Source organism: Amblyomma americanum, chromosome 3 (assembly GCF_052857255.1).
Source record: "Amblyomma americanum isolate KBUSLIRL-KWMA chromosome 3, ASM5285725v1, whole genome shotgun sequence".
Lineage (NCBI taxonomy): Eukaryota > Metazoa > Arthropoda > Arachnida > Ixodida > Ixodidae > Amblyomma > Amblyomma americanum.
Window position 1 is genome coordinate 191,058,918 of NC_135499.1, and position 24,485 is coordinate 191,083,402.

Sequence of the window (24,485 nt, forward strand, 5' to 3'; positions counted from 1 at the left end):
TCCGACTTCTGCGGTGGATGCGTGCGGGAAGATCTTGGTCGCTTGATGTTTGCGATTAGCAAGCGGTCACCATGCCCACGTGTAGCGTGCCGGGCTGCACGAGCGGCTACCGGAACGACACGAGCAGCTCGTCACGGCATTACTTTTCTGCACCCAGCGACGACGCCATGCGTGCTGCACGGAATCGAGCCATCCCGGGTGCTGACAGGGAGTTATCAGCCAAGTCGAGAGTATGCGACGTCCACTTCCACGACCAGGATGTCCTCAAAAATTACGTGCACGCAATGACGGCAAACCAGTGGAAATGCCTCGCGGTAAGTGGGCCCTCGTAAGTGGGGCTATTCCGAAAGTTTTTCCTAATCTTCCCGCATACATGACAAAGCCTCCAGCTAAGAAGCGCAAAGTACGATACAGCACAAGCGGAAGAATTGAACAGCGCAGCGAATTGCAGTGCAGAAGTGATCAGGACGCCAGTTTTTCAAGCTTTGAAGATACGCAATTCAGCCTAAGCGACATAGAATGTGTTCAAATGCCGAGGTCCTGGAAAAAAAAGATCGTTGAAGACGAAGGCGCCTAATTCATCGCAATCTACACACACAAGTCCGAAAACAGGCTACTGCGGATTGAGAAGTGTGTTGCTGTGGGTGAAGATGATGTGGCCGCGGCAAGTGCTTACGGGCGCGCCGCGAAGGCGTTTACAAAGGTGCGCATTCGCAACGTCAATGACATAAACTCCCTGGTGGATTCATTAAATAAGCTGCGCGTCTGCCAGGGCGGCACTGTCGTTGGGAGTGTGTGTGAAACTATTTCAGTGCAGCCAATATATGCTAGATGCCGCACGCAAAAGAAAAGGAAAGTTAAGGAAACGTGCCAGAAGAAAGAGCGTGTGGCGTTCATGAAGGAGATAAAGAATCTTCACAAGAAGGCCCTGAGTGCAGCAGCGGTCAGAGCTTTCTTTGTGAAGAACATAAATACCTTAAAGAAGCAGCTGAAGAATGAGCGTTCAGAGGCGATAAGGAAAGCATTGAACTCGTTGCCTGCACTGCAGCAAGTGGCCTTTGAAAATTCTTTAAGGCAAGTTGAAGCAAAACGACCGCAGGGGATAAGATACACACGAGCGTGGATCATGAACTGCCTTTTGCTACGCATTGCCAGTCCTAAGACATATAATTTGTTGCGCAGCATGAAGCTGCTTACACATCCAAAGTGGAGCCGCTTAAACCAGATTATTTCAGGTGTGCCATGTGAGCATGGCTACAATCAGATAGCCCTGGAAACAGTCCAAACATTCTTTAAAGGATTCAATATGATATAACTGTTACCTTGTTCTTTATTGCAGGCTGCCTCTGACTGCATTAATTTTAAGGATATTCAGCATCTCTTCGACACAGAAAAGAAGGCACACCTAAAAGTCGTCCCAAAACTTACAGCGCCGCATGTGAACCCTGGAAAGCTGAAAAAAATTAATATCCGGCTGGCAACTCAGGTGCATTCATAAGCTTCAGTGCTATTTGGTCACCCTGGCTGTCTTTGCATATTTTAAACATTTGCAACTGTCAATCAAGTTTGAACGTGCATGTTCTTTGCATTTCTTTCTTTATTTAACATGCATATTTTTTTCAGCTGTTTAGCAGAAGTGTTGGAATAGGATTAAAGTTTTATAGAGAGCAACGTACAGCAGGCTTTCAAAACACAGAGGGCACAGAAAGATTCACCTTGCGCATGAATGATCTCTTCAATGCTGAGATTGCAAGTTTTTACTTGAGGGATTGAAGAACTCTCGCCAGATCAAGGTAATATTGACTTTTTTCTGTATTCAAGTAATTGCTGTTTACTGAAGGCAACAAAATAATACATAATTGTGTGCATTTCTTTTGTGCGGTGTTGTGGTCATTCAAGATTTCCTTGAATTGCTGAACACAACCGAAAAAAAAACAGCCTCCAGCAAAACACGAGGCTTTTTTCCTCTCAGATGACAACATAGCCTCTCCGCGTGACCCTCATGTCTGTTCTGGATATAATTTCTCTGTTGCATGACAAGAATGTCCTACACGCCATGACTGCAAAGATTAATCAGGATCCCTTGGAAGTAAGTATACGTATATGTTGCTTTTATTCTTACTGGTCACTTCCTTCGCCCCACAAGTAAACAATTTCTTTAATCTTTTTACCCATAGCGCATTTTTGATGTGGTACGGAGCTTTGGCGGAGACGAAGACCACCCAACAATGACGCAGTTCAGCCAGATATTCAGGCTGCTTTGCCCCTACACGCCTTTAAAAATAGCGACAAAAGTAAACTGCTCTGGCGATTGCAGATCCGATGTTGGTGACAGTTGAAGAGAGCCTCAGCGGCGAGAGGCTAGCTGCTCTTTCAAGAAAACAAGACAGAGAGGAAAAAACTCAGACAGATGCTTCACAAAATTCACTTCAAGGATTCTTCAACGTCGGATCCAAACCAGCATGACTGCAATCGTGCCACTCCATTTGAAGCTGTTTTTTACTATCTTGCAGGCTATGTTGTAAAGAAAGCCAGCAGGTTTTCTAGCTGCCAGAACTACCTCTAAACCATCACTGCTGCCAATCATGTCCAACCAGTAGCTGTCCTCACAGAGATGAGGTATTTCGTATCTGGTGCTTTAAAGCACCCATCTAGGGCCCTTTTACAAATGCTTAATGCCATTGAATCTCTCACTGAACAGAAGACACAGGACAACGAAGTGTTAGGTGACTTGTTTTGGGGTATGGTGCAGGAACCTTCGAAAAACCTCTCGTCCCTGTAGGCTGCTCCACGCACTCAGAATAGCTTTGCGCCCGAATGATAAAGTTTTATCTAGTTACACGCATGCATTTTTATGCAGGTTTCTGAGGCAGCAAAAGCTCCCCAGTGTGCAAGCAAAGGCAGCAAAGAAGAAGGCAAAGTTTCTTTAGAGGCATTCTCGCTTAAATAGAGGCTGGTTGAGATCCGTAAAATTTGGATACGAAAAAAAGTATCGTGTGCTTTTCTAGCATGACATTGAGTAACAATGAATGCATTTCAGCCACATATTCGTTCAACAAGGCACAAATGATGAAAGTGTATAGCTGCATAGGGCGGCGCATGCTATGCGTGTGGAAAGATCTCCGCCTCTTTTTTTCTTCTAGGCTGCAATTACGTGCAGAATTATAAATATGCTATTTATGGCAAGCGGCACAACCAGGACTTACAGCCTGCGAAATAAAATGCTTAATTCTGTGACTCTAAAAGGTGAGCGCGCGTCAGCAGCCCGATACCAACGAACCACCGCGCACGGCCGCGAACGGCAGTTGCGGCAGTAAGCTGAGCCGGATGAGACGGTTCCGCCACATGGCAATAGGCGCAGGAATGGAGACGCCGCCGATGCATGGGGAGATAGGGGAGTTTTAAAACTGACCCTATCTAGTAACGTTGCACTCAGCCAGCTGTAGCTATCGCGTCACTCCAGGTTTAACCAGAGCTAAATCACCGCCTTTTTTTTCGGTCATACAGCTGCCTAATCAGATGCGGTCTTTATTTGAACTTTCAGAGGAGTGCCAAGGCAGGCGAAGGTGCTCGTCCACAAAGCCAGAGCCACCATCGGAATCTCCCCGATCTGCCACTGACTCCACTGCGCCAGTTTAGTGTGATGCGTGCGATGCCGCCCAGAAGCTCAGACCGCTTTAATATGACCACTGCAAAGCCCGTGGAGGGAGAATGGAGCCCCGTGATAACTTAAAGAGATGCAGAGGACGAATTGAAATTGGCCTGTACCGACCGACTGGCTTCTATAAGATAGAAGTTTAAAAAAAAAACGAAATAAGGGTGTCGCTATCATCGCCCGATTTCACAAATCAACTGCTTACTCCGAACTTTTTCTGAAGGGTTCCAAAGGCTATATTATGCCAATTTTCAGGTTTAAAACGGCGGCAACCAGCCCTTCTTGGTAAGGATGTCACAAGTTTGAATCAAGTGGTGGGAAGCATTTTAATTCAGTTTTGTCAATCACAAAAAGTTTTCTACTGCCGGACAAAGGTTAAATTTGTTCAGAAAGAGCCAGAGCGATAACAGAATGGAGCTGCCTTCAGTGTATCTTTGAGGGCCATTGTCTGCCCTCAAAATTTTCTTTTGACCACACAAGATACTTACAGAGAGGGTTATCTGTGTACGTATTGTTGCCATTTCTCTAGTTTTTCGTACAAGCTGAATGCTTCGCGGCTTCACCATCTTAAAATTGAAGTTTGAGCCACCGGAAAGGCATCTTTTTGTTAGTAAACGAGCTGAAATTCGCGCCTCATGGCGCTTTCGTCAAGGGCTACGGTGAAATTCTCAGTTTCCTGCAACAAATCCACAATGCGCAAAAGCGCCAAAAGGAACGTGGTGAGTTCTGGCGTAGCTTTCCATACCTTCGACATGGATGCAGCACTTGCGAAAGGCTGCGACACATTCTATCGTGTAGAGGGCCACGCCGGCATCCAGATAGCTGAGCAGAGCCTCCTCGCGTTCCGAGCAACTGCGTAGGAGCTGGTCAGGCTGCATCCCCCGCGAGCAGCAGTCTCGGAGCGTCTCGTTTTCGTACTCTTTCACTGCGGAGTAAAACCTCCTTTGCACCACCATTTCATCATACCATGGCCACTAGTGCACGAAAGGGAATGCAAGATTTGAAGTGGAGCGCAGTGGTGGGGCCATCGAGAGGACTTGTCATATAAAGCATGAGATGCTTATAGCCTCCTGTTTCCGGCAGTCTGAATCAAACTTTATACCGAAAACTAAACCCGCAGCTTAAGTTGAAACCCTCTGTTTCCAAGGGCATAAATTTCGCCAGAATTGTAAACACACGAGAAATAAAAGCTGGTAGCTCCACGAGCTGCATTCGAACCATCGCTAGCGCAAAGCGATAACGTCCGGCGTCTGACGTCGCAGGCCTTCAAGCCTTAGTTGCGTGGCACAGAGGTAAATCAGGCTAAAGTTGGTTGCTCTCAAAATAAAGTGTTGCTTACCTATGTCCAGCTTGATTTCACGTTTTGCGCGCCGTCTCTCTACCGCTGAAACAAGAAGTCACATTCTTAAAACAGGCTGCTTTCTTTGATGTCGAGTATTACAAGACATACACAAAACACAGGCGCTCTGTTCGGTTGATGAGTAAAAGTTCAAAATTTGTGGAATGCCTCATCACATTTTATTGCCATATTACTGCATCATGACAATAAATGCTCAGTACTGAGTAATAGCGATTGATGTTCTCTCTCACTGTGGCGTGCAGCATTACTTTCTACGGCGTGACAGCCTGAAAAAAAACTATTTTGTGGTATGTATTGACCCATCAAATAAGGAAGCGAGGCAGCCGAAAACGATTAGGATGAGATCGAGATTAATAACGGTGTTCGTACGATGTTCCACACACTTCTACAGGCCTCGTGAAAGACGCAGCGCTTAGGCACTTTACGTCACTTAAGTGCGGCCAGGGGGTCGTAACAGCAGCCTACTGTACGGATGTATTTTCTTCTGAATTGTAGCTTACGTGTGATGCCTCAAAAAGACATGTAGATATCATAAGACTGCTACTAAGGTTGTCAGCAGACTCACCACAACATCCGAGCGCATGCGGGTAAAATTTCGCCTTTACAACAAGAAATATTGCACAGACGAGACAATTAAAGTTTAGGAGCTAAATTAAAGAGACAGTAAACGGCGCCCCAGAGGATGAGGCTTATCCTGCTTTTCGTCGCACAGGCCACTGCATGTGAAAAGCTACGCAGGTTGAACAACTTGCTTTCGTATGCGAAGGTTCTGCGCGAGCCTTTTTCACTAAATGCTAAATCGTTGAGAGTCATGCTGGAATCTGATGACGTCGCATTATGTCGCAGTATTATTATCCTCATCAGCAATGTCCTCAATTTTTTTTTCTCTGCGACAGCAATTGCGAACACATTACCACATGGCTACACTTGTTTTCTATTGCATGTCCTAGAATATAGACTCCAGTGCGCAATGCGCAGAACGCGTATACTCATAGGAAAAAGGGCGACAGAGGACGCACTACTATTTCACTACACGCAGCACTTTGTCTACACACAGAGTGTGAAAATGTTTCCCTGCCTGGTGCGCCGTAGCTGGCCTGTGATGTGAGCAGCACAACGCCCGCATTCGCAAGGGTTTCCACCGCTTTCCTGCCAGCGTCCTGTCCGTTGCCCATGTCCTTCGCTTCCATGGACTGGAACACCTGCAAAAGAACCAATGCGCACGCGAGTTGTCCACGTTACACTAATCAGTGAACTCTCCTTATTGCGACAAACCTCACGCAGAAGGGGCGCCACTGAACCGAAAAGAAGCATCCTGGCACAGAAGTACAATCAGAGGCCCGTCTCAGCCCACGGTAGCCGTTCTAATAATTCACACTGATAGCATTTGTAGCATTTCTACGATCTCTTGTAGTAATGCTGTGTCCTGGAGCGAAACTACCAAAAATAATTTTTTAACGCAATTTTTGTTGATTCAAACAAAAAGCTGTCATGCCTGTGTCTCGGAGTGCCCCCTGACAGAGGTGGAACATTTAATAACAGCCTTTAAATAGTTACGACGAGAACGTCGGAGTTTTCTGTGCGGAGCTATCAAGGCACCCAGTACCAAATCCTGTAACCAAACAAAACGTACATCGTCAGTGCAAATTTTCATATTGAGCAATCGAATTTGGCGGTGCTGAGCAGCCGTCTAGATAGGTGTGAATATCAAGCACGTAACACGTTGCAGCCCAGAGATAGGTGTTGATCTCCCATTACACACAGTGATCCAAGCTACCCCGCTATTCCTCTGGGTTTGGCTTTTGTTCTTTACCGCTGTATTTTGTATCATCGAAGCTTACGCTGTAATGATCAGGGGTCATTACCATGGTTCTGTACAAATCAAATCAATTCAAATTTTATTTTCCTTCGCACGAGGTACAAGGATGGATCAGCTACAAATACTGCTGCTGCCAGCAGGTTGACTAGGCGACTGCTCTATTCTTAACAATTTCGTGATTCGGCTGTATTCAGTCATCAGGGGTCTTTATAGGCTTCGCTCACCTTCTTTCGCGTTAGGAGGTCCTTGCGTCGCAGAAGGTATACTGCCTGGTCCACGCCCAGCAAGCCAACTCGTGTGCCTTCTCTACCCTTCAGCAAGAGCTTCTCAATAGAACCGGGTTCCAGCACTGCTCCAGGGGTTCTCCGGGTCAAAGTGAACTGCACCGAATGACCAAGAATCATGAATGGAGTGTAGGTGCCAGCGAACAAGCGACCCAAGATGCCAGCAGTCTTCTGAAGAGAAAGCTTTCTGGACCCCAAGCTGTCCCTTAAATCTCTTCAGCAAGATAGGTGTTTAGCAGGGGATTTCTTCCTAGGACATAAATCTTCCCGTTCATGATAAACTGCCCTGAGGCATATGCCCTCTGTTTAGAAAGATAGGTGTTTAGCAGGGGCTTTCTTCCTAGAAAATAAATCTACCCCTGCATGCTAAAACTGCCCTGAAGCATATTCTCTCTCTGTAGCAAGATGGGCGTTTAGCAGGGGTTTTTTCCGAGACATAAATCTTCCCCTGCATAATAAAACTGCCCTGAAGCATATGCCCTCTGTTTTGCAAGATAGGTAGGTGTTTAGCAGGGGCTTTCTTATTAGGACATAAATCTTTCCCTGTATTCTGAAACTGCCCTGAAGCATATGCCCTCTGTTTAGCATGAGAGGTGTTTAGCAGGGGCTTTCTTCCTAGGACATAGTTCTTCCCTGCATGTTATAACGGCTCTGAAGCATATACCCTCTGTTTAGAAAGATAGGTGTTTAGCAGAGGCTTTCTTCCTAGCACATAAATCATCCCCTGCAAGCTAAAACGGCCCTGAAGTATATGCCCTCTGCTTAAAAAGATAGGCGTTTAGCAGGGGCTTTCTTCCTAGGACATCGATCTTCCCCTGCACGCTAAAACTGCCCTGAAGCATATGCCATCTGTTTAGCGAGACAGCTGTTTAGCAGGGGCTTTCTTCCTAGGACATAAATCTTCCCGTGCATGATAAAACTGCCCTGAGGCATATTCCCTCCGTGTAGCAAGATAGGCGTTTAGCAGGGGCTTTCTTCCTAGGACATAAATCTTCCCCTGCATGCTAAAACTGCCCTGAAGCTTATGCCCTATGTTTAGCAAGATAGGTGCTTAGCAGGGACTTTCTTCCTAGGACATAAATCTACCCCTGCATGTTAAAAGTGGCTTGAAACTTATGCCCTCTGTTAAGCAATATAGGCGTTTAGCAAGGGCTTTCTTTCTAGGAAATAATTCTTCCTCTGCATGCTAAAACTGCCCTGAAGCTTATGCCTTCTGTTTAGCAAGATAGCTGTTTAGCAGGCGCTTTCTTCCTAGGACACAAATTTACCTCTGCATACTAAAACTGCCCAGAAGCACATGCCCTCTGTTTAGCAAGAGAGGTGTTTAGCAGAAGCTTTCTTCTTAGGACAGAAATCTTCCCCTGCATGCTAAAACAACCCTGAAGCATATTGCCTCTGTGTAGCAAGATAGGCGTTATCTGGGACTTTCTTCCTAAGACGTGTTTCTTCCTCTGCATGATATAACTGCCCTGAAGCATTAGCCCTCTGTTCAGCAAGATGGGTGTTTAGCAGGGGCTTTCTTCCTAGGACATAAATATTCCCCTGCATGCTAAAACGGCCCCGAAGCATATGCCTTCTCTTTAGCAAGACAGGTCTTTAGCAGGGGCTTTCTTCCTAGGACATAGATCTTCCCCTGCATTCTAAAACTGCCCTGAAGCATATGCACTCTGTTTACCAGGATAGCTGTTTAGCAGGGGATTTCTTCCTAGGACATAAATCTACCCCTGCATGCTAAAATTGCCCAGAAGCATATGCCCTCTGTTTAGCAAGACAGGTGTTTATCAGGGGCTTTCTTCCTAGGACATAAATCTTCCTTCTCATGCTAAAACTGCCCTGAAGCATATGCTTTCTCTTTATCAAAATAGGTGTTGAGCAGGAGCTTTCTTCCTAGGGCATGAATCTTCAAGTGCATGCTAAAACTGCCCTAAAGCATAGACCCTCTGTTTAGCTAGTTAGCTGTTTAGCAGGGGCTTTCTTCCTAGGACATAAATCTACCCCTGCATGCTAAAACTGCCCTGAAGCATATGCCCTCTGTTTAGCAAGGTAGGCGGTTAGCTCGGGCTTTCTTTTTAGGACATAATTCTTCCCGTGCATGCTAAAACTGCCCTGAAGCATATTCCCTCTTTGTAGAAAGTTAAACGTTTATCAGGGGCTTTCTTCCTAGGACATAAATGTTCCCCTGCGTGCTAAATCAGCCCCGAAGCATATGCCTTCTCTTTAGCAAGATAGGTGTTTAGCAGGGGCTTTCTTCTGAGGCCATAAATCTTCACGTGCATGCTTAACCTGCCCTGAAGCATATTCCCTCTGTGTAGCAAGATAGGCGTTTAGCTGGGACTTTCTTCCTAAGAGCGAAATCTTCCCCTGCGTGCTAAAACTGCCCTGAAGCATATGCCCTCTGTTTAGCAAGTAGGCGTTCAGCAGAGACTTTCTTCCTAGGACATAAATCTTCCCCTGCATGCTAAAACTGCCCTGAAGCATATTCCCTCTGTTTAGCAAGATAGGCGTTTAGCAGGGGCTTCCTTCCTAGGACATCAATCTACCCCTGCATGCTAAAACAGCCCTTAAGCATATGCCCTCTGTTTACCACGACAGCTGTTTAGCAGGGGATTTCTTCCTAGGGCATAAATCTACCCCTGCATGCTAAAACTGCCCTGAAGCATATTCCCTCTTTGTAGCAAGATAGGCGTTAGCAGGGGCTTTCTTCCTAGGGCATAAGTCTTCCCCTGCATGCTAAAACTGCCCTGAAGCTTATGCCCTCTGTTTAGCAAGATAGGCGTTTAGCAGGGACTTTCTTCGTAGGGCATAAATCTTCAAGTGCATGCTAAAACTGCCCTGAAGCATAGAGCCTCTGTTTAGCGAAATAGGTGTTTATAAGGGGCTTTCTTCCTAGGACATGCATCTTCCCCTGCATGATATAACTGCCCTCTGGAATGCCCCACTACCATTCAGTCTCCCTACGTCCACTCCGCGCCCTATCTTTCATATAGTGCTTCGCTAGCCTCGGATCAGCTTTTAAGGGGCACTAAAGCAAAATACGAAGGACTTACAGGGTAGGCCTACCTCATGGCAGATAAGTCATTTTGAACCGGAAAGAAGGCTTTTATAATCCAGAAAATTGTGTAACAGCACGTCGCGCCATGCTATTACGAACATTGGTGCAGTGGCGGCGCAGGACGTATTCACCGTCTCGACCGGCAATTACCGTTCATATACGAGGAAAGCTGTGCGGCGAGCATAGCCGACAGTGCGAAAGGTCTCGTAACTAAAACAGCGCAAAACAGACCACGAAGAGAAATGTTAGTGACAAACACGAGCGCTGGAGCTTCCGCCTCGCATTCGGTGCACGCAAGCTGCCTGCAACCGCAAGCTCGAAACCGTCTCTATCTTTGTGTTTGCTACGCGGCCGGCGAAGCAGTTCCGCTCTCCCTTCATCCGTCCATTTACGCGCTCATACAGAGACGCGCATGGATGCGCGTTGTCAACGTGTGAAGAGCTATGCGAGTGGCATGGTCTACGGTGTTTTCTGCGCAGTCAAAAGACGAATATGCTTTTAGATGTGATGAGAGATATCTGAGAAGTTTCACACGCATGCACCATCACCTCTCATTTGGCCCCTTAAAAGTGAAGGGTTGCCTAGCGCGATTCATCGTGCACGCCGTACGTGAGGCGCCAGAGGGCAACGGAGGGTGATTCACGAGAAAAGCGTTCAACCAGTAGAGGCGCGTTCGCCAAGATTATGCGTACACCACCCTACTGAGAGGCAGTGTCCCCGTGGAATAAGCCTATCCATCTTGCCTAGTTTGATATGCGCGTTCAGTGGCCCTTTAGGACCAACTGGCCCTCGCCAGGCCCGTTAACTCTGGGTGGCCTTAGTTCATATATTCAGGAATAACGACGCAAGTTTTGCGCCGGCCGCGGTAAGCAACGGGTATGCTTCTTCACGGACTTTGTACTCACGTGCGAGTCCGTCGTGCACGTAGGCACAGCGTTGACGTAGACGGCGTCTGTGACCAGATCGTTGTCCACAAAGGCGACCACCAGGATTCGGAAGCTGGGCGTCATCTCCGGAGTCACGACGAAGGCCACCTTCGGGTCGAGGACACCACCTTCCGTGGCGATCTTCGCTGCCTCCATTACCCGGCCGCGGGAGAGGACCTGTGTGCAGAAGACAGCGTGAATCAAGAATGAACCAAGGGTTAACAGAATTAACCAAGAACACCATTTCTTCGCACACAGCGAGCCCCTAAAACCGAGCAATCATGCACTGGGAAAAATTGAATTGAAGGTCATTCATTCATTCATTTGTTCATTCGTTCGTTCATTCAATTTATACCTGTGAAATTGTTCACGAGATTTTAAGATAAATTTCCCGTTTATGGCCTAAGAAGTAAAACCCCTCATGATCCTAAATATAAAGGTGATCAGTTGCAGATCTTATAAATTTTGTAAACAGACGTCACATGACAGGCATCTGTGAAGAGTTTGCGTCGGTGAATATTTAGGATGAATAATTCAAGCAGCTTGAGCGAGCTCGAGACTGCCGGTCTAGACTGAATATTCTGATTTATTAACAAGAGTATTGAAACAAGGCCGTCATTCTCGACACCACTAGCTGTAAACAGCCTTCATAGATTTTTATTTTTTGCTTACGCATGTTTTTAGCAGCAAATGCTCAATTCGTTTGAAGGATAATGATGTTTATGCTCTTACTGTGTTCTCGTAGAATATAATGTGATGCAGATTCGAGACATATGTTCTTTTCCACGCACAGTTCAAGCCAAAACATCGCGAAGTTTTCTACACCGCTCTAGGCGGAATGACACGGAACCTGCGAAGCCAAGCCGTCCCGATCTCTGGCGAACGTTTATTAGCACGCGTTCTTTCCTATTACGCAATCTTACAATCACCAGAATAAGTTTTCCTAACTACTCAAAGCGGAATCCTTCCAGGCGCGTGGATTTGTTGAATAAGTGGAAGTCACTAACAGGAACCCAATATCTCCGTACGAGCTTAAAAAGAGCAGATTCCCCATTCCCTCTACTTTCACCTGCCGGATGCAACAAGTAGATCGAATGAGTTGCGTGCATCATTAGCGATTTTTGTAAAACGCTGCCTGTAGGACGACGATATTGCGTGACATTGTTGTAACCTTATGGCATTTGGAATTTGGTGTTAAATATTGCAGTTCTCCGTAACTACGGGCGCATTTTATGATTTTAGCCGTCATATTTTACTGTCCCGGCCCACGATGGGCATCTTTTTGTGTTAAATCAGCCGAAGCAGCTACGATTATCGCTACTAGTTAGGAGCAAAAACAGCCTTTCCTACAAAGTGGACTGCAACCTGAAGGGGACACGATGTAACGGTAATGGCTGCTAGGCTTTAATCTTTACGGCCTTAACCCTCCCATCCTGACAATGTACCGCCGAACGTCTAGACAAACTGTATCAGCACCACGAATCTAGTCATCAACAAATCGCAAGGCTCTCTTCCGAAGTCAATGAACCTGTTTATTTATAAAAGAAGTTTTTGAAGTTAGAGGCAAGTCAACAGTGTTCTGACTTGTCCGCTTCGCCTGTCCACTGTTCTACTAACACAGTGCTTCTTCCTGCAGTGACAGTTCATACCTTGTGATCAGAAGAGGGCAATTCCTGAGAATTCCGTAAATATTCATGGTTTTTTGTTTTTTAGAGTAGGGGAAAGAAAAATCATGCTCTACTCTGGTCAACTGATGCGTGCGTAAAGCGGTGTAGCTAGAAAACGCGATGGGCTGGAATGAGATTTCAGGGTTGTTTTCCTTACCACGTAATACGCTGATGTCAGCTGGGAGTTCTGAGGTTTGAAGATCGAGGCCTCATACGTGGAGCCCGCCTGCATACAAACAAGGAAGAAGCGATCTTACAGGAATTCCTGTTTCAGTTCACTGCTTGCAGCCATAAAGGGGTGGAATGCACGCAACATTGAGCACGCTTGAAGGTGCCCTTGCCCTGCCGAAGCCTCTGTGCCCTATGATACAGTCTATTGCAAAAAAAAAATGCATACACCAATCTTTCGAAATAAGCCACTCCTGACCAAAATAAGTAATCATAGCTTACACACGCACCGAAAGCATCTCATTCTACAATTTGTGCTGAAAACTGATCTTTGACTAGGAGCGTCTTTGACCGGGGAGGGTAACAGGGGAACATATACATACGCCCAACATAAAAGCACCATCACACTCCACCTAGAGTAAGGTTGACACATTAAAGTCAGCAAGCTTTGCCTCGACTAACTGCACTGCACTAAGGATCTTTGTTTGCTTATGTTCTCATAACCTCCTGACACCGTGACGCTTTTCAAAATGTGCTTTTATTTTCAAGCTGGATATAATTCCACGTAGGAGCGTGCACTAAATTCGCATACTGGTTGTAGTTGGTCAGGCGCTAAAAATTATACATGACTTACTATCAATGGCCAGTTTTTTTTATACGAGTGAAACAAAAATTGTTCTAATACCCATAAATTAAACACGATAAATAATGTTTCGCGCTCACGTTTGCAAGGTACGAAATCAGGGATAGAGAGTTAAAAGAACGAATACAGTTTGAGTGCTCCCGAAAGAACTCTTGATCGGTGGATATAGCTGATCGATACTTACCGCAACTAAAGCCCTGGGATCCTTCCTCTCGATGGCGATGTATTTTGCTGATCCGTCTTTGTATGCCTGCAGCATGACAAAAGCTTTGGCCTGCTGATCCTCCGGTAAGTCCTGGTCGGCGGTTTCCACCTGTGAAGGTCAGCACATTCTTCACAACACTACTTAATACACATATAGTGGCAAAGGCAGCAGTTTCGGTTGGCTACTTAAGAGCGATGTTCCTTTAAGTTCCCTGCAAGTTACTTTACAGTTGAAAGTTGTCCGCGAAGCATCAAAAGAGAAACACATCAAGGCACTGAGGCAGCAAAACTCACTGCCTTAAGGGTCTGAGGTATCAATAAAGAAATAAACAAATAACCTAACGGGTTGCAGTCACTCGGTACTTGTCAGGCAATAATTACACCGGTATAATGGCGTAAGGAAAAATTCAACTAAGACTTGCTTAATACCAAATTCACGGCACACCCACATATGCATTAGCGTAGCATGACTAAACCTCCCGCTTTCTGTGCGATCACTGAGGTGCCGTCTCATAAGTGTATCTTAAATATCCAGTGATATCAAAAGCAAAATATGCGGGAGCATTTCTAGCACTCTTCCCACATACCTGCCATTTTGCGAGCAGGTTAAAAATGCGCAACTAGCAAGGCCCCGTTCTTTTTTGTGTGTATGCTTGACAAACGCTACACCGTACATGTAAGCATTCCGTATGGTAGCCCTTCTATAAACTGCATCAAGCTTCCAATTTCTCGTTACGCCTTTTCTCAAGAGGGTACATGATGAGACCACATCTTAAGAGAGTGTGCTCCGTCATCAGGAAAAAGTCTAATAACAGCGCCAAATTTCACTTCTGCGCTAACTAAGCATACAGCCTAGCCAGTATAAGTAGACGGGCGCCGGCGCGCATCTGCTTACTAAGCCGCTCCCTTTGGTATCGGCTGCCCGAAAAGCCTCCGCGTGTGTGCGCACTTACCGTAAACTTGAATTCACCGTCACCAGACTTGGAAATTATGAGGAAGGTCACCACGCCGTTAACGTCCGTCCTGTGACTCATAGTTTGCACTCGACCGTTTTCACTCGTGAGTCTTGTCGGCACGCGCGCGGCTGGCTCACCGTTGGTGTACGTCACTTCCGCCTGCGAGAAGTGCGAGAGAGCAGACGTCAAGTCCGCTTGCAGGACGGAAGGACTGTCTTAGGAAGAACTGCGAACCAAGGTGGCGTCGCAGTGCAAACACACTGAGAGGCAGATAATTGAATTTAGCAAGAAAGACAGATATCAGCAGGAGCACCCACCCTGTGGTCAGTAGCTCTAAACTAGAAAAACAGGAAACCGGATATATTATTGTTGATGACAATGTGTACAGTAGGAAGATGCGAATATGGCCAGATGGCCGAAGTTGGCCTGAGGCCTTCAGTGCGTAAGAATATCAGTAAATTCCGAGCAATTTAGACATCTTGGCCAGTTTCTGTCCAGAGCACCAGTATGCTATAGAGTATCCATGCGACATCATAAGCCTCCCTTATCGCTCACGTGGAGTAATAAACTATGCTTAGTGCCGTAGCCATTGCAACCACCGCAGGTCTTGTCTGGCCATGCGCACACCAGCCGCGTCCTCCGGGCCCACAGAGAGAGCGAATACGCCCAGCGAAATAGAAGCAGTCGCCCGATATCACTAACCTCGCGTGAGCCACATTGTGGGAAAAGGGTGGCACAGCTGGCGCCTTTGCCGCAGCAACCAACATGGAATTTGTCTGGCTGTGCGCACTTTGGGAAGATCTTCGACAGGCTCGTCGCTTTTAAACTTTTGCGTCTTTACTTTAGAGCGGCTAGCGTTGCGGACGATAGAGCAGTGTGCAAAGCCCCACTCAGAAAATCGCGCCCCTAGATTGGCATTTTCTTAGTGTCAACTTGGCTTGGAATAGTGGGAACTTTTACTATTGGCTCAACGTATCCAACTAATTTCCTTAGGCGGCAGTGATAGTGACCAGTCTCCATTATTATCGTGCAGCCACTTCCTAATACTAATACTGGTACTAATACTAGTATTGGTAAGCAGGCGACGCCAGTCGCCATCTTGAACAAAGGAGACAAACAGCACTTGTGTCGTTCAGTGCTTAGGGAGAGTAGCATTAAGCATAGGATGGGAAACTTGTGCGTGCACTATAAGTACGGAAATTTATTTCATCTTTATTATGACAACACGATAGATGCTCTTCGTACCCCTCCTATCCCTATCAATTGCTCATCCCTCAACCCCGCCGTTGCGCATACTTCGGCGCCCTCACTCTCAACATTACCCTAACTCCACCCTCCCACCTTCTTTCCCTTGCCGCCTCCGTCCAGCCCTCCATGCCCCAGTAGCCCCGAATCCAGCGCTAATCTGGAATATCCTCTTCTCTCCTGCCCCGTTGCCGTAGAACCCCTCATTATCCGTACCCCTCTCCTACCAAAGTCGCGGAGATAGCTAGCATTTGAGGACCCTTGCGCATTATCTCCTCGACAACTAATGCTCAACCGCTCTAAACATTTACAGCGACAGCTGTTAGGCGCCTGTCCCTGGCCTGCGCCTCGCCGTCGTCGCCGTCGGCGTAACCGAGGGGTGCGTTACTATGGTTACCATGTTAATGGTAACGCACCTACCGGTTACCATGGCCCCCCGGGTATGGTTATCATCCCGCATGACACCACGTAGGATGTGTTAAGGCCTTTACTGATGCAATGAGTCTGTTTGGGTCTCGTCGTCTGCTGTCACTTATCTCACGGCCAACCTGGGTCGCATAAGCCTACGAGTGGCACTGTTTGCAACAGCCGCCTGCCAAAACTAAATGCCTGCACAACTATCGCTGAATCTCGCGTTTCGTAGTCGTAACCGTCCTGCGAATTTTTTTCTCTCTCCCTGACTCTTCACACTTCAACCGGAGCAATGCCCTATGCATGTGGTTAGCCTTATACCTCCAGTTAGCACTTAAATGTGATTCTCCCTCTTTTTTTTTGTTGCGGATATTTTCATCACGGAATAAAACAAAGCAGGGAAAATCTTACTGGCACACAGATGAGACAAGGCAACCAGATGACGTAACAAGAAAAGTGGGGCGCGGCAGAGATTATACACGCAGCTATGAAGTCTAGGGGCGCATCAGATAGGCAACACGCAGTACGCGCAAAAACAAAGCTGACGAAAGTAACGCTGAGCAAGCAAAACCAAAGCTTGGCAGGGCCTTTGTTTCTGTCTAGTCGCTGAAAAATTGCCCTGAATTTTTTTCGTAGCGTCGAGCCAAAATTTTTTACAGTTCAATTATCGATCAAGATCACAGATTTTTTATTTCGTTCAGGTTCGCCTACAGGGCAGGATTTCGTTGCAGGTCAAACCGCTGTAACTAGATGACACGTGTTCGGATAACTGAGGTGAAGCTGCTCTGAACAAACATCCCATCTTAGGAAAAAGGTAGAAATTTTGAGATAATGAATTTTCCATGTGTCAGGATTTGCTTTATCATATCAGTGCAGCGATAAAATGCTTACTTCACTCTTCGAGATGAAAATAAGCACCGTTTCAAGTTTGAAGTCGACAAATATCGTCAATGCGGTTCACGAGGTACCTCACAATGTAGTTCTATCGACGCGATAGCTCGCACGGTCCGCGACAGTACTTATCAGCAGCACTCCACGTCAGAAACGAAACCCGCTCACAAACTGACAAACATAACTTTTCTTCCCTAAGATTGTATGCCGCGCTCTATGATTAAAGGTAAGTTCGCTTAAGCCCGCTGAAGGCAAGATCTTTCCAACTTCTAACGATGAGATGTCCAGTGCAAATACAGAAATAGTAAAAAAGGCAGGTGGATTGTAATAATTCACTTTTTTTTTGTGGCTTCTGTGGGAAGGACATTGCAGCGGTTTCAGTTAATGGAGTAACACACTAAGCAAACCACGAGACCGCGCACAGTTCTCACCACCACGTAGAACTTGGTGCCCGGCTTGAAGCTTTTCTCGCTTCGTGCTGTCGATATCAGGTAAGGCGAGGTGGTGAAAACGGCCTGCTCATTACGCCCGGTCTCCTGGATGCCCGTGGCCTCCTCGGTGACGGTTGCCTCGACCACCAGGCGCGCTCTGGTTCGGAACAGGGCGTCCAGCTGTCCCTCGCCCAGCCGGGACACCAAGTCGGTGCGGGCCAGCTTGTAGGTGCAGTCACCTGCCACTAGCTGCACGTAGGCCATGAGGCAAAAGATAGCCTCTCGATATTTGCAATTTCTCATAAAAACAAAACGCTCAGTTAAAGCTGTATGCTAAGTTCGGCTGCTGCTTTTTCTACGACGCATCCTGAGATCAAGTAGCTATTGTTTGGCGGAGGCTATGAAGGTTAACACGGGAAAAAATGTGCCAGCACAGTATGGACAAACCATGTAGTTATATAGCTATTACTATGGCCCTGTGGTGGCACAACACAGAGAGAATATAATAAGGAAGTATTTATCCTTCGACATGCATTCAAGCGCGTTCAAATGGCTACAATCGAAAGCTATAGATCTTTCACTACAGATTTTATGCGGGAGCTCTGTAGCTTTCCTTTACAGCCGTAAGGATGCGCTTGGGTACTCCTTTATTCCACACCCTCTCGACCTTAGGGTATTCCTCTAAATTTTGGACCACAGGGGAGAAATTATGAGAGTATACTATCAGCAAGAAATGAAGCGCGAACAAGAAAACTGAAATGCTAACAGAAAAACAGCAAAATGTCAGCTACTGGCGATAAAGTAAACCCAGGTTTATTAACACTTCTAAAGGAGGGTCTTCGCACCTTTGGTGTAAAGTTAACGTCCGCTAGTACTAACATTTTTCCAGCTAAGAAGATCTCATTTTGCGGCGTGTGTTTCACTTGTCTTGTTCGCGTTTCGTTTGATGCTGATACTACGCAATAACACAGTGCGTTTTTCGCCATGCAGTATACATACATTGTCCATGAAGTAAAGTTTTCACGCAAACAACTTAGGTAAACGATGCCTGCCTTTTGAAGGAATCGCTTCAGTGAAACATTTCCCGTGCTTGGTGCTAGACGAAAGGGCCTGGGTCACTGCCCGGCATCAGTCTCTTCTAAAGCGTTCTGTCTGTGGTGGCTCAGTCGTTATGCCGAATATCGCCGGAGAGAATGGTTTGGCTTGATTTATCGGAGTTTAACGTTCCAAAGCGATTCAGGCTATGAAGGACGCCGTAATGAAGGGTTCCGGAAATTTTGACCACCTGGGGTTCTTTAACGTCCATTGACATCGCACAGTACACGGGCCTCCAGGATTTCGACTCCATCGAAATTTGACCGTTGCGGCTGGGATCGAGCGATCGAACCCACGTCTTTCGGGTCAGCAGCCAAACACTGAACCACCGCGGCGGTCCGGATAGAATGCTGGACACGGCCGCTGCACTTTGACGGATGCGAAACGCACAACACACACGCATGCTGTGCGATGTCAGTGCAATTTAAAGAACACCCAAGTTGTCCAAATCAATCATGGGCCTTCCACTATGGTGTCCCTCATGATCCACGTCCAGCTTTGGGTCCTTAAAGGCCACATACCGTACCATAGACTCCTTACACTATGCGAAACTCTCCGTGTGGTTAAGGATCCCTGCATGCATTTTGTGTAGACCCAGAGGTGGCTCAGATAGTAATTTCGAGGCGTGGGCTTTGGCACTCGAGAGTTCTTTCATGGGCGATACGCAATGCTGCATGCGTCAAATTTACGAGCAAATGGGGGTTTATCATAACGTGAAGCATCCGATTCCAATTTTCCTTCCGCGTCTTACAACCGCACAGAAGATGCAGGCGTTAAGCAGGAGTCCAGTTTCTGTCAAACGCGAAAGGCACGTGTTCTAGATTGTGGTAGCGAAATATTGTTTCAAGGTTAATTTAGAGCGCCCGCGGATGCGTCGGTGGCTGCGCCTGTGGATGCGTCTGCGGATGCGTCTGAAATTGGCATTAAGCCTGGACTCCATGTACGCGAAAACTCACGCGAACGCGAAGGCGACGGCGGCAAGCGACGAGCGACGCCGTCGCGCGAAGCAAAATGCATGTGTCGCTTGTCGTGTCGCTCAGATCTGCAGCCACAGAAAATTTCACTCGTCGCCCAAAAGTCCCCCACGCGACTGGCCAATCAGAGCCCCCCAAAGCCGTTTCCGGTTTGTCCACGGTTTCTCACGGGTACATCTCACGAAACCAGCGCGTCGTCATGGTCATCGCCACCGTCGATAAAATATTTGGTTTTGTAGCTGAGAGGCAGACCCGCATGATTTAAATAATTAAAACAATCTACTTGTTGGGCGCGGATGGCTAACAGCATTTGGAGCGGGCTACGCGAGCGGGCGTACTGCAGGGAGAGATGCGTGCCGAGCCGCAGGTACCGGCGCTCGATCCACCGTGCCGCTGCGCTCCAACTGTGCAGAAACCCTCGCGGCGCGCATTCTCACTGGTAAATTATAGTTTGCTCACTTACAATCAAACTGCGGTGACAGTTTATGGGAGTGTTTTTACTAAGCCGGAGTGCACAGGCACCGAACGAAAGCACACCTCCCCGTGAACCCGTGATGTGACTTCGTCTCCGCAAGCACGCCTTTGGCTATCTCCGCTGCCGCTACACCGCTGCCGTAGAGGAAATATTCCCTTGGCCCTGACTATGAGGCACACTCGCAAAATTTTAAGAGAGAGAACAGGTTACGGGCGCTTTTCTAAGCTTGAGTGCGCAAAGACCGCTGTGCGCGTCGCGGGTTCGCGTCTCCTGCCGCCTTCGCTTGCATGGAGGTTGCCCACAAGCGACGGAGCGAGCGTCGCCGTGCCGCCTTGTCGCGTCGCTCGCTCTTTCGCGCACATGGAGTCCAGGCTTTAAGCACAATGCCTTCAGAGTCAAAACTGGAGGATGGCAACGCCTTAACTTTTTTTTCTATTTTACGTCTACCCCGTCACCAGTGCCTGAGCTGTTTTCGCTACAAACACGCTGATAATCAAGAGTTCAGCTGTTCCATTGTTTTTCTTTGGCTTCCGATTGGATACTGCAGATCTACAGCATAAGACTTTAAGGCTGTAGGTACTCGGGGATAATTAAGGAAGAAGAAGTACGTAGAAAATGGCGCTATTGTTAGGTAGCTAAATATTGGGTCCTCACATCGCGCAAATCGGTAGCGAGACAGGGACTGATTTTCCGTACCTGTTTCGGCTTGTTGCTCGTGCCGATCTTTGTCAAGTCGCCGACCTCGTTCTTGACGGAAAACTTAAATGACACGAAACCACGGACGGGCTGCTGGTTGACAAACCTGTGGGGAAAAAAAGTGACCAGCGCCTCACTATTTTCTGAGTTTAAGCCGCGATGACAGCATGGCAGGAGAGAGAGAGAATTTTTTTGCCAGGAAAAACAACTTTAGTCGCAGATGTGTTGCGGAGCTGCCACTCCTTGCTGCATACCGTGCGTCCTCATGTCATCCTACACCTGGCTGCATCCGATCAGAGGCCCATTAAGAAAGCGTGAGTTATGCGCAAGAAGAGAACATGATTGGCCGACGTCTATTATCGCGCAACGCTCATTCGCCTTCGGCGAGCCTTTCTGTCTATTTTTCGTCATAAAAAAAGCGCATGGCGAGTCATCTGTTTAAGGCCCGCTGGCGGCGCTAACTTCACGACAGGGGGACTCTGGACTTCATTGCATTCATGATTACTCTGAGGTGACTCATTGGCTGTGCCGTCCTCCTCGGTCTGATCGCTCCTTATATTCCGGCAGCCATAGCGGATCTTTTTTTAACGGTAGTGCTATACATATGACAGCGTACTGAAGTTTGAAGCAGATAACAATCCGTGATGGCTGAAATAAATCCAGAGGCTTAAACGCAGCACATAGCTCAGTTGTTGATTTAGTGCGTAAAATTTATTTTTTTTAACTACTCATCGACATTATTACGAGGTGCGCGCGTAGACGGATAAACTAACCGCGGCGAATTCAGCCACGTAGCATGCGTCTCATCGCTTACAAACGAAAAACCCTTTCGCAAAGCGTATTACGCCTCGACAGTGGCTTACAATTTTTATATATCGCGTTACGCTGCGAAATGATAATTTCAATTTCAAGCCAACTGCCATGTTTCGCTGCATCCCGCTTCCTGAGTCTGAAGAAGCAAGGCAAAATGCACCGCCTATTGCAACACTTAACATTCGGTTACCTTCGGTGGTCTAGAAATACAAGACTTACTTTGCTCTGACATCAACCGTAATGTCGGCAAAACCAGGCAGAATGTAGCCGGGGGTGTGTGTTTGCACCGAAAATCTTGGAAGTACTGAAACAGAAAATTGATATCTTGATCAATGTTTGCATATAAAAAATGGGAATTTTCCCGCTTCTTTCTAAAGTCAGCCTTTTGTGACAATGCAAGGCTGCAAACTCTGGAAAAATGTGCATTTAATTAGCTCTGACCATTTTCAGCCTTATAAATGACGCCCTGTGATTTGCTGCTTAAACGCTGCTGCTGAAAAAGGCAAAATGACAAATATCTTTTTTAGGGAAACCAAATTTCCTTTCCCTGAAAAGCCTCCCGCATAAGGCGCTGTTTATTAAAATGCAGAAACATAGAGTTGTTTTGAACAGTCCCGGAAGAGTGCAAGTGCTTACGATAGGAAGCGATGCGTTGGAAGTGTTAAAATAATACGTTTGGTCAGGGCTGGCAGTGACCGCAGATTCGGACCACGAGAGTTAAAATAACTAAAAGAATAAGAATGGGGTGCAGTGATTTGGCAGGAACTCTCAGGTGATAAGTAGCAGTTTGTCAATATCCCCGAGAGAAAAATAAGGCAACTGTATCTTAAGGTTCGCCTATTGGGCAAAAACGTGGAAGCTAATGAAAAGTGTTCAACTGAGCTTGAGGACAACGCAGCGAGCTATGGAAAGGAAAATGACAGGTGTAACATCAGAGAACAAACACGAGCTTCTAGTACTCTTGTCGAAATCAAGTAGGAATGCTCATGGGCAGGGCATATAATGTGAAGACAAGATAACCTATGGTCGCTATGGGTAACCCAATGGATTCTAAAAAAAATGCAAGCGTATCAGGGGGCGGATGAAATTACGAAGTCTGCAGGGTTAATGCGGCCCCAGATGACACAGGAGAGTTATTGAAGGGTCCTTTGCCCTGCAGTAAGCGTAGTCAGGCTGATGACGACGGTGATGATGACACTGATTCATGACGACTTTTTCTTCACATGAGTTAACCCCGTTCACATAACAGAAGACAGGTGACCACTCGTGTACACTGGTTTTGCCGCAACTAAAGCCACCACTGAGGCCATTCATTACGCTTCAATAAAGAAAAATCTGACTCATTCTGATTTGGAGAAAGAAAGCACTGAGTACAAAGCAAGAAGCTGCCACAATCTTTGCTGGAGGTAACTGATGCTGCCCCTTTTTCTTCACTGTCTGAAAAGACAGAAACTTGTCTTTCTGACTCTATGCCTTAGTACCAAAGTGTCGCGCCGCAATAAGGTAGCCCCCACCTATGTAGGACCATCTATGCGCAAAGTAAGCAAGGCGTGCTTCATTCATTCGCTCAGCTGACGTTGTTTGGCGCCAGCTTCTGTGCATCCATTTAGACACACCGTGGGCACCACATGTGCATACAGGAGTGGGTTGATAAGAAGAGAAAAAAATGCAAGCACAAAAACTAAGCAAAACGATAAAAAGCAGCTCTGAAAATTACAAAAGAGCTCAATCATGTTTCGTTGCCATTATACGAGTGCATAATAAAAGCATCAAAAGCGACATACACGTCTCGTATTCCAAATAACAATTCAGTTTTATCGGTGATCACTACAGATGTGGTATTCACAACGTCATGCGGCAACGCTTTCCATGTCTGTATCGCCAGTTCAAAAAAAAAAGATTAACTTTATAATCACTTTCAACCAATGAGCCTAATGCGCAATGCATGTTTTCGGAAGGGTTGTTTAAGGAAAACATTCTTGTCTCTTTTTGTACGTCTACGGTAAGCGAAAACAAGAGAATTTCATAGATCTCACGCACCGGAGGAAATCAAGGTCGGTATGCATTCGCAGAGCTGTCACGGCACAAGTACCGGGGAGTAGATGAATCGGAGAACCAGGCTCTGGATTCTTTCCAGGTCATCAATGGGATATGTCTGTTAAGTATTCCACACTATGCTGCTTTATTCAGGTATGGGACGGATCAGCTTCTTGTACGATGATAAATTGACTTCAGGGGATCCAGCGCACGTTTTCTTCGCAGAAAGAATCAGTGTCTAAGTGCTTTTGCGCAAGGGTCCGTCACGTTTACATGCCATCCTAATGGGTCCATAGATGTCAGCCTCAAATATTATGCTCTCTTTTTTTTTTTTCTGTCACAATGGTACCCTTTAATCCCGTGAAACTTTTAGAGGATCTTTTTTTTTTTGACGCAATGCTGTTCAAGGTTTTCATACTTATTTGCGTCCCCCTCTTCTAGGCATCAGTCAGTGTTGTTGTTTAGCTACACGTTTAATTTTATCTGGTCTTCAAGGCATGCGAGATACTGGATATTCTGTAAGCTTCAACCGTTAGGCTCTATATAAAACAACAAACGACTACAGTTCATGTGCACCGTTAGGCCGCAATACAGAGGTGTTTAACTGTTTAAAGACTCGGCAATAGCCAGAAACTCTCCAACATCATCGGTAGTAAATAGCCTCATTGGCCTGTCACGCTTAT

At 46.7% G+C, this 24,485-nt stretch overlaps 1 protein-coding gene across 1 annotated transcript in view; it reads right to left on the bottom strand.

Annotated features, from left to right (window-relative positions):
- LOC144125707 (venom factor-like) overlaps window positions 1–24,485 on the bottom strand; it is an 88,896-nt gene that overhangs the window by 53,077 nt on the left and 11,334 nt on the right. Inside the window, exons 7-17 of the mRNA XM_077659339.1 lie at window positions 21,985–22,069; window positions 20,953–21,058; window positions 17,713–17,961; window positions 14,732–14,893; window positions 13,759–13,887; window positions 12,921–12,989; window positions 11,076–11,273; window positions 7,059–7,214; window positions 6,094–6,217; window positions 4,995–5,039; window positions 4,401–4,580 (exon numbers count right to left, since the gene is read on the bottom strand). Of these exons, the coding sequence (XP_077515465.1) occupies window positions 4,401–4,580; window positions 4,995–5,039; window positions 6,094–6,217; window positions 7,059–7,214; window positions 11,076–11,273; window positions 12,921–12,989; window positions 13,759–13,887; window positions 14,732–14,893; window positions 17,713–17,961; window positions 20,953–21,058; window positions 21,985–22,069 (1,503 nt within the window). The remainder of the gene's footprint in view (window positions 1–4,400; window positions 4,581–4,994; window positions 5,040–6,093; window positions 6,218–7,058; window positions 7,215–11,075; window positions 11,274–12,920; window positions 12,990–13,758; window positions 13,888–14,731; window positions 14,894–17,712; window positions 17,962–20,952; window positions 21,059–21,984; window positions 22,070–24,485) is intronic.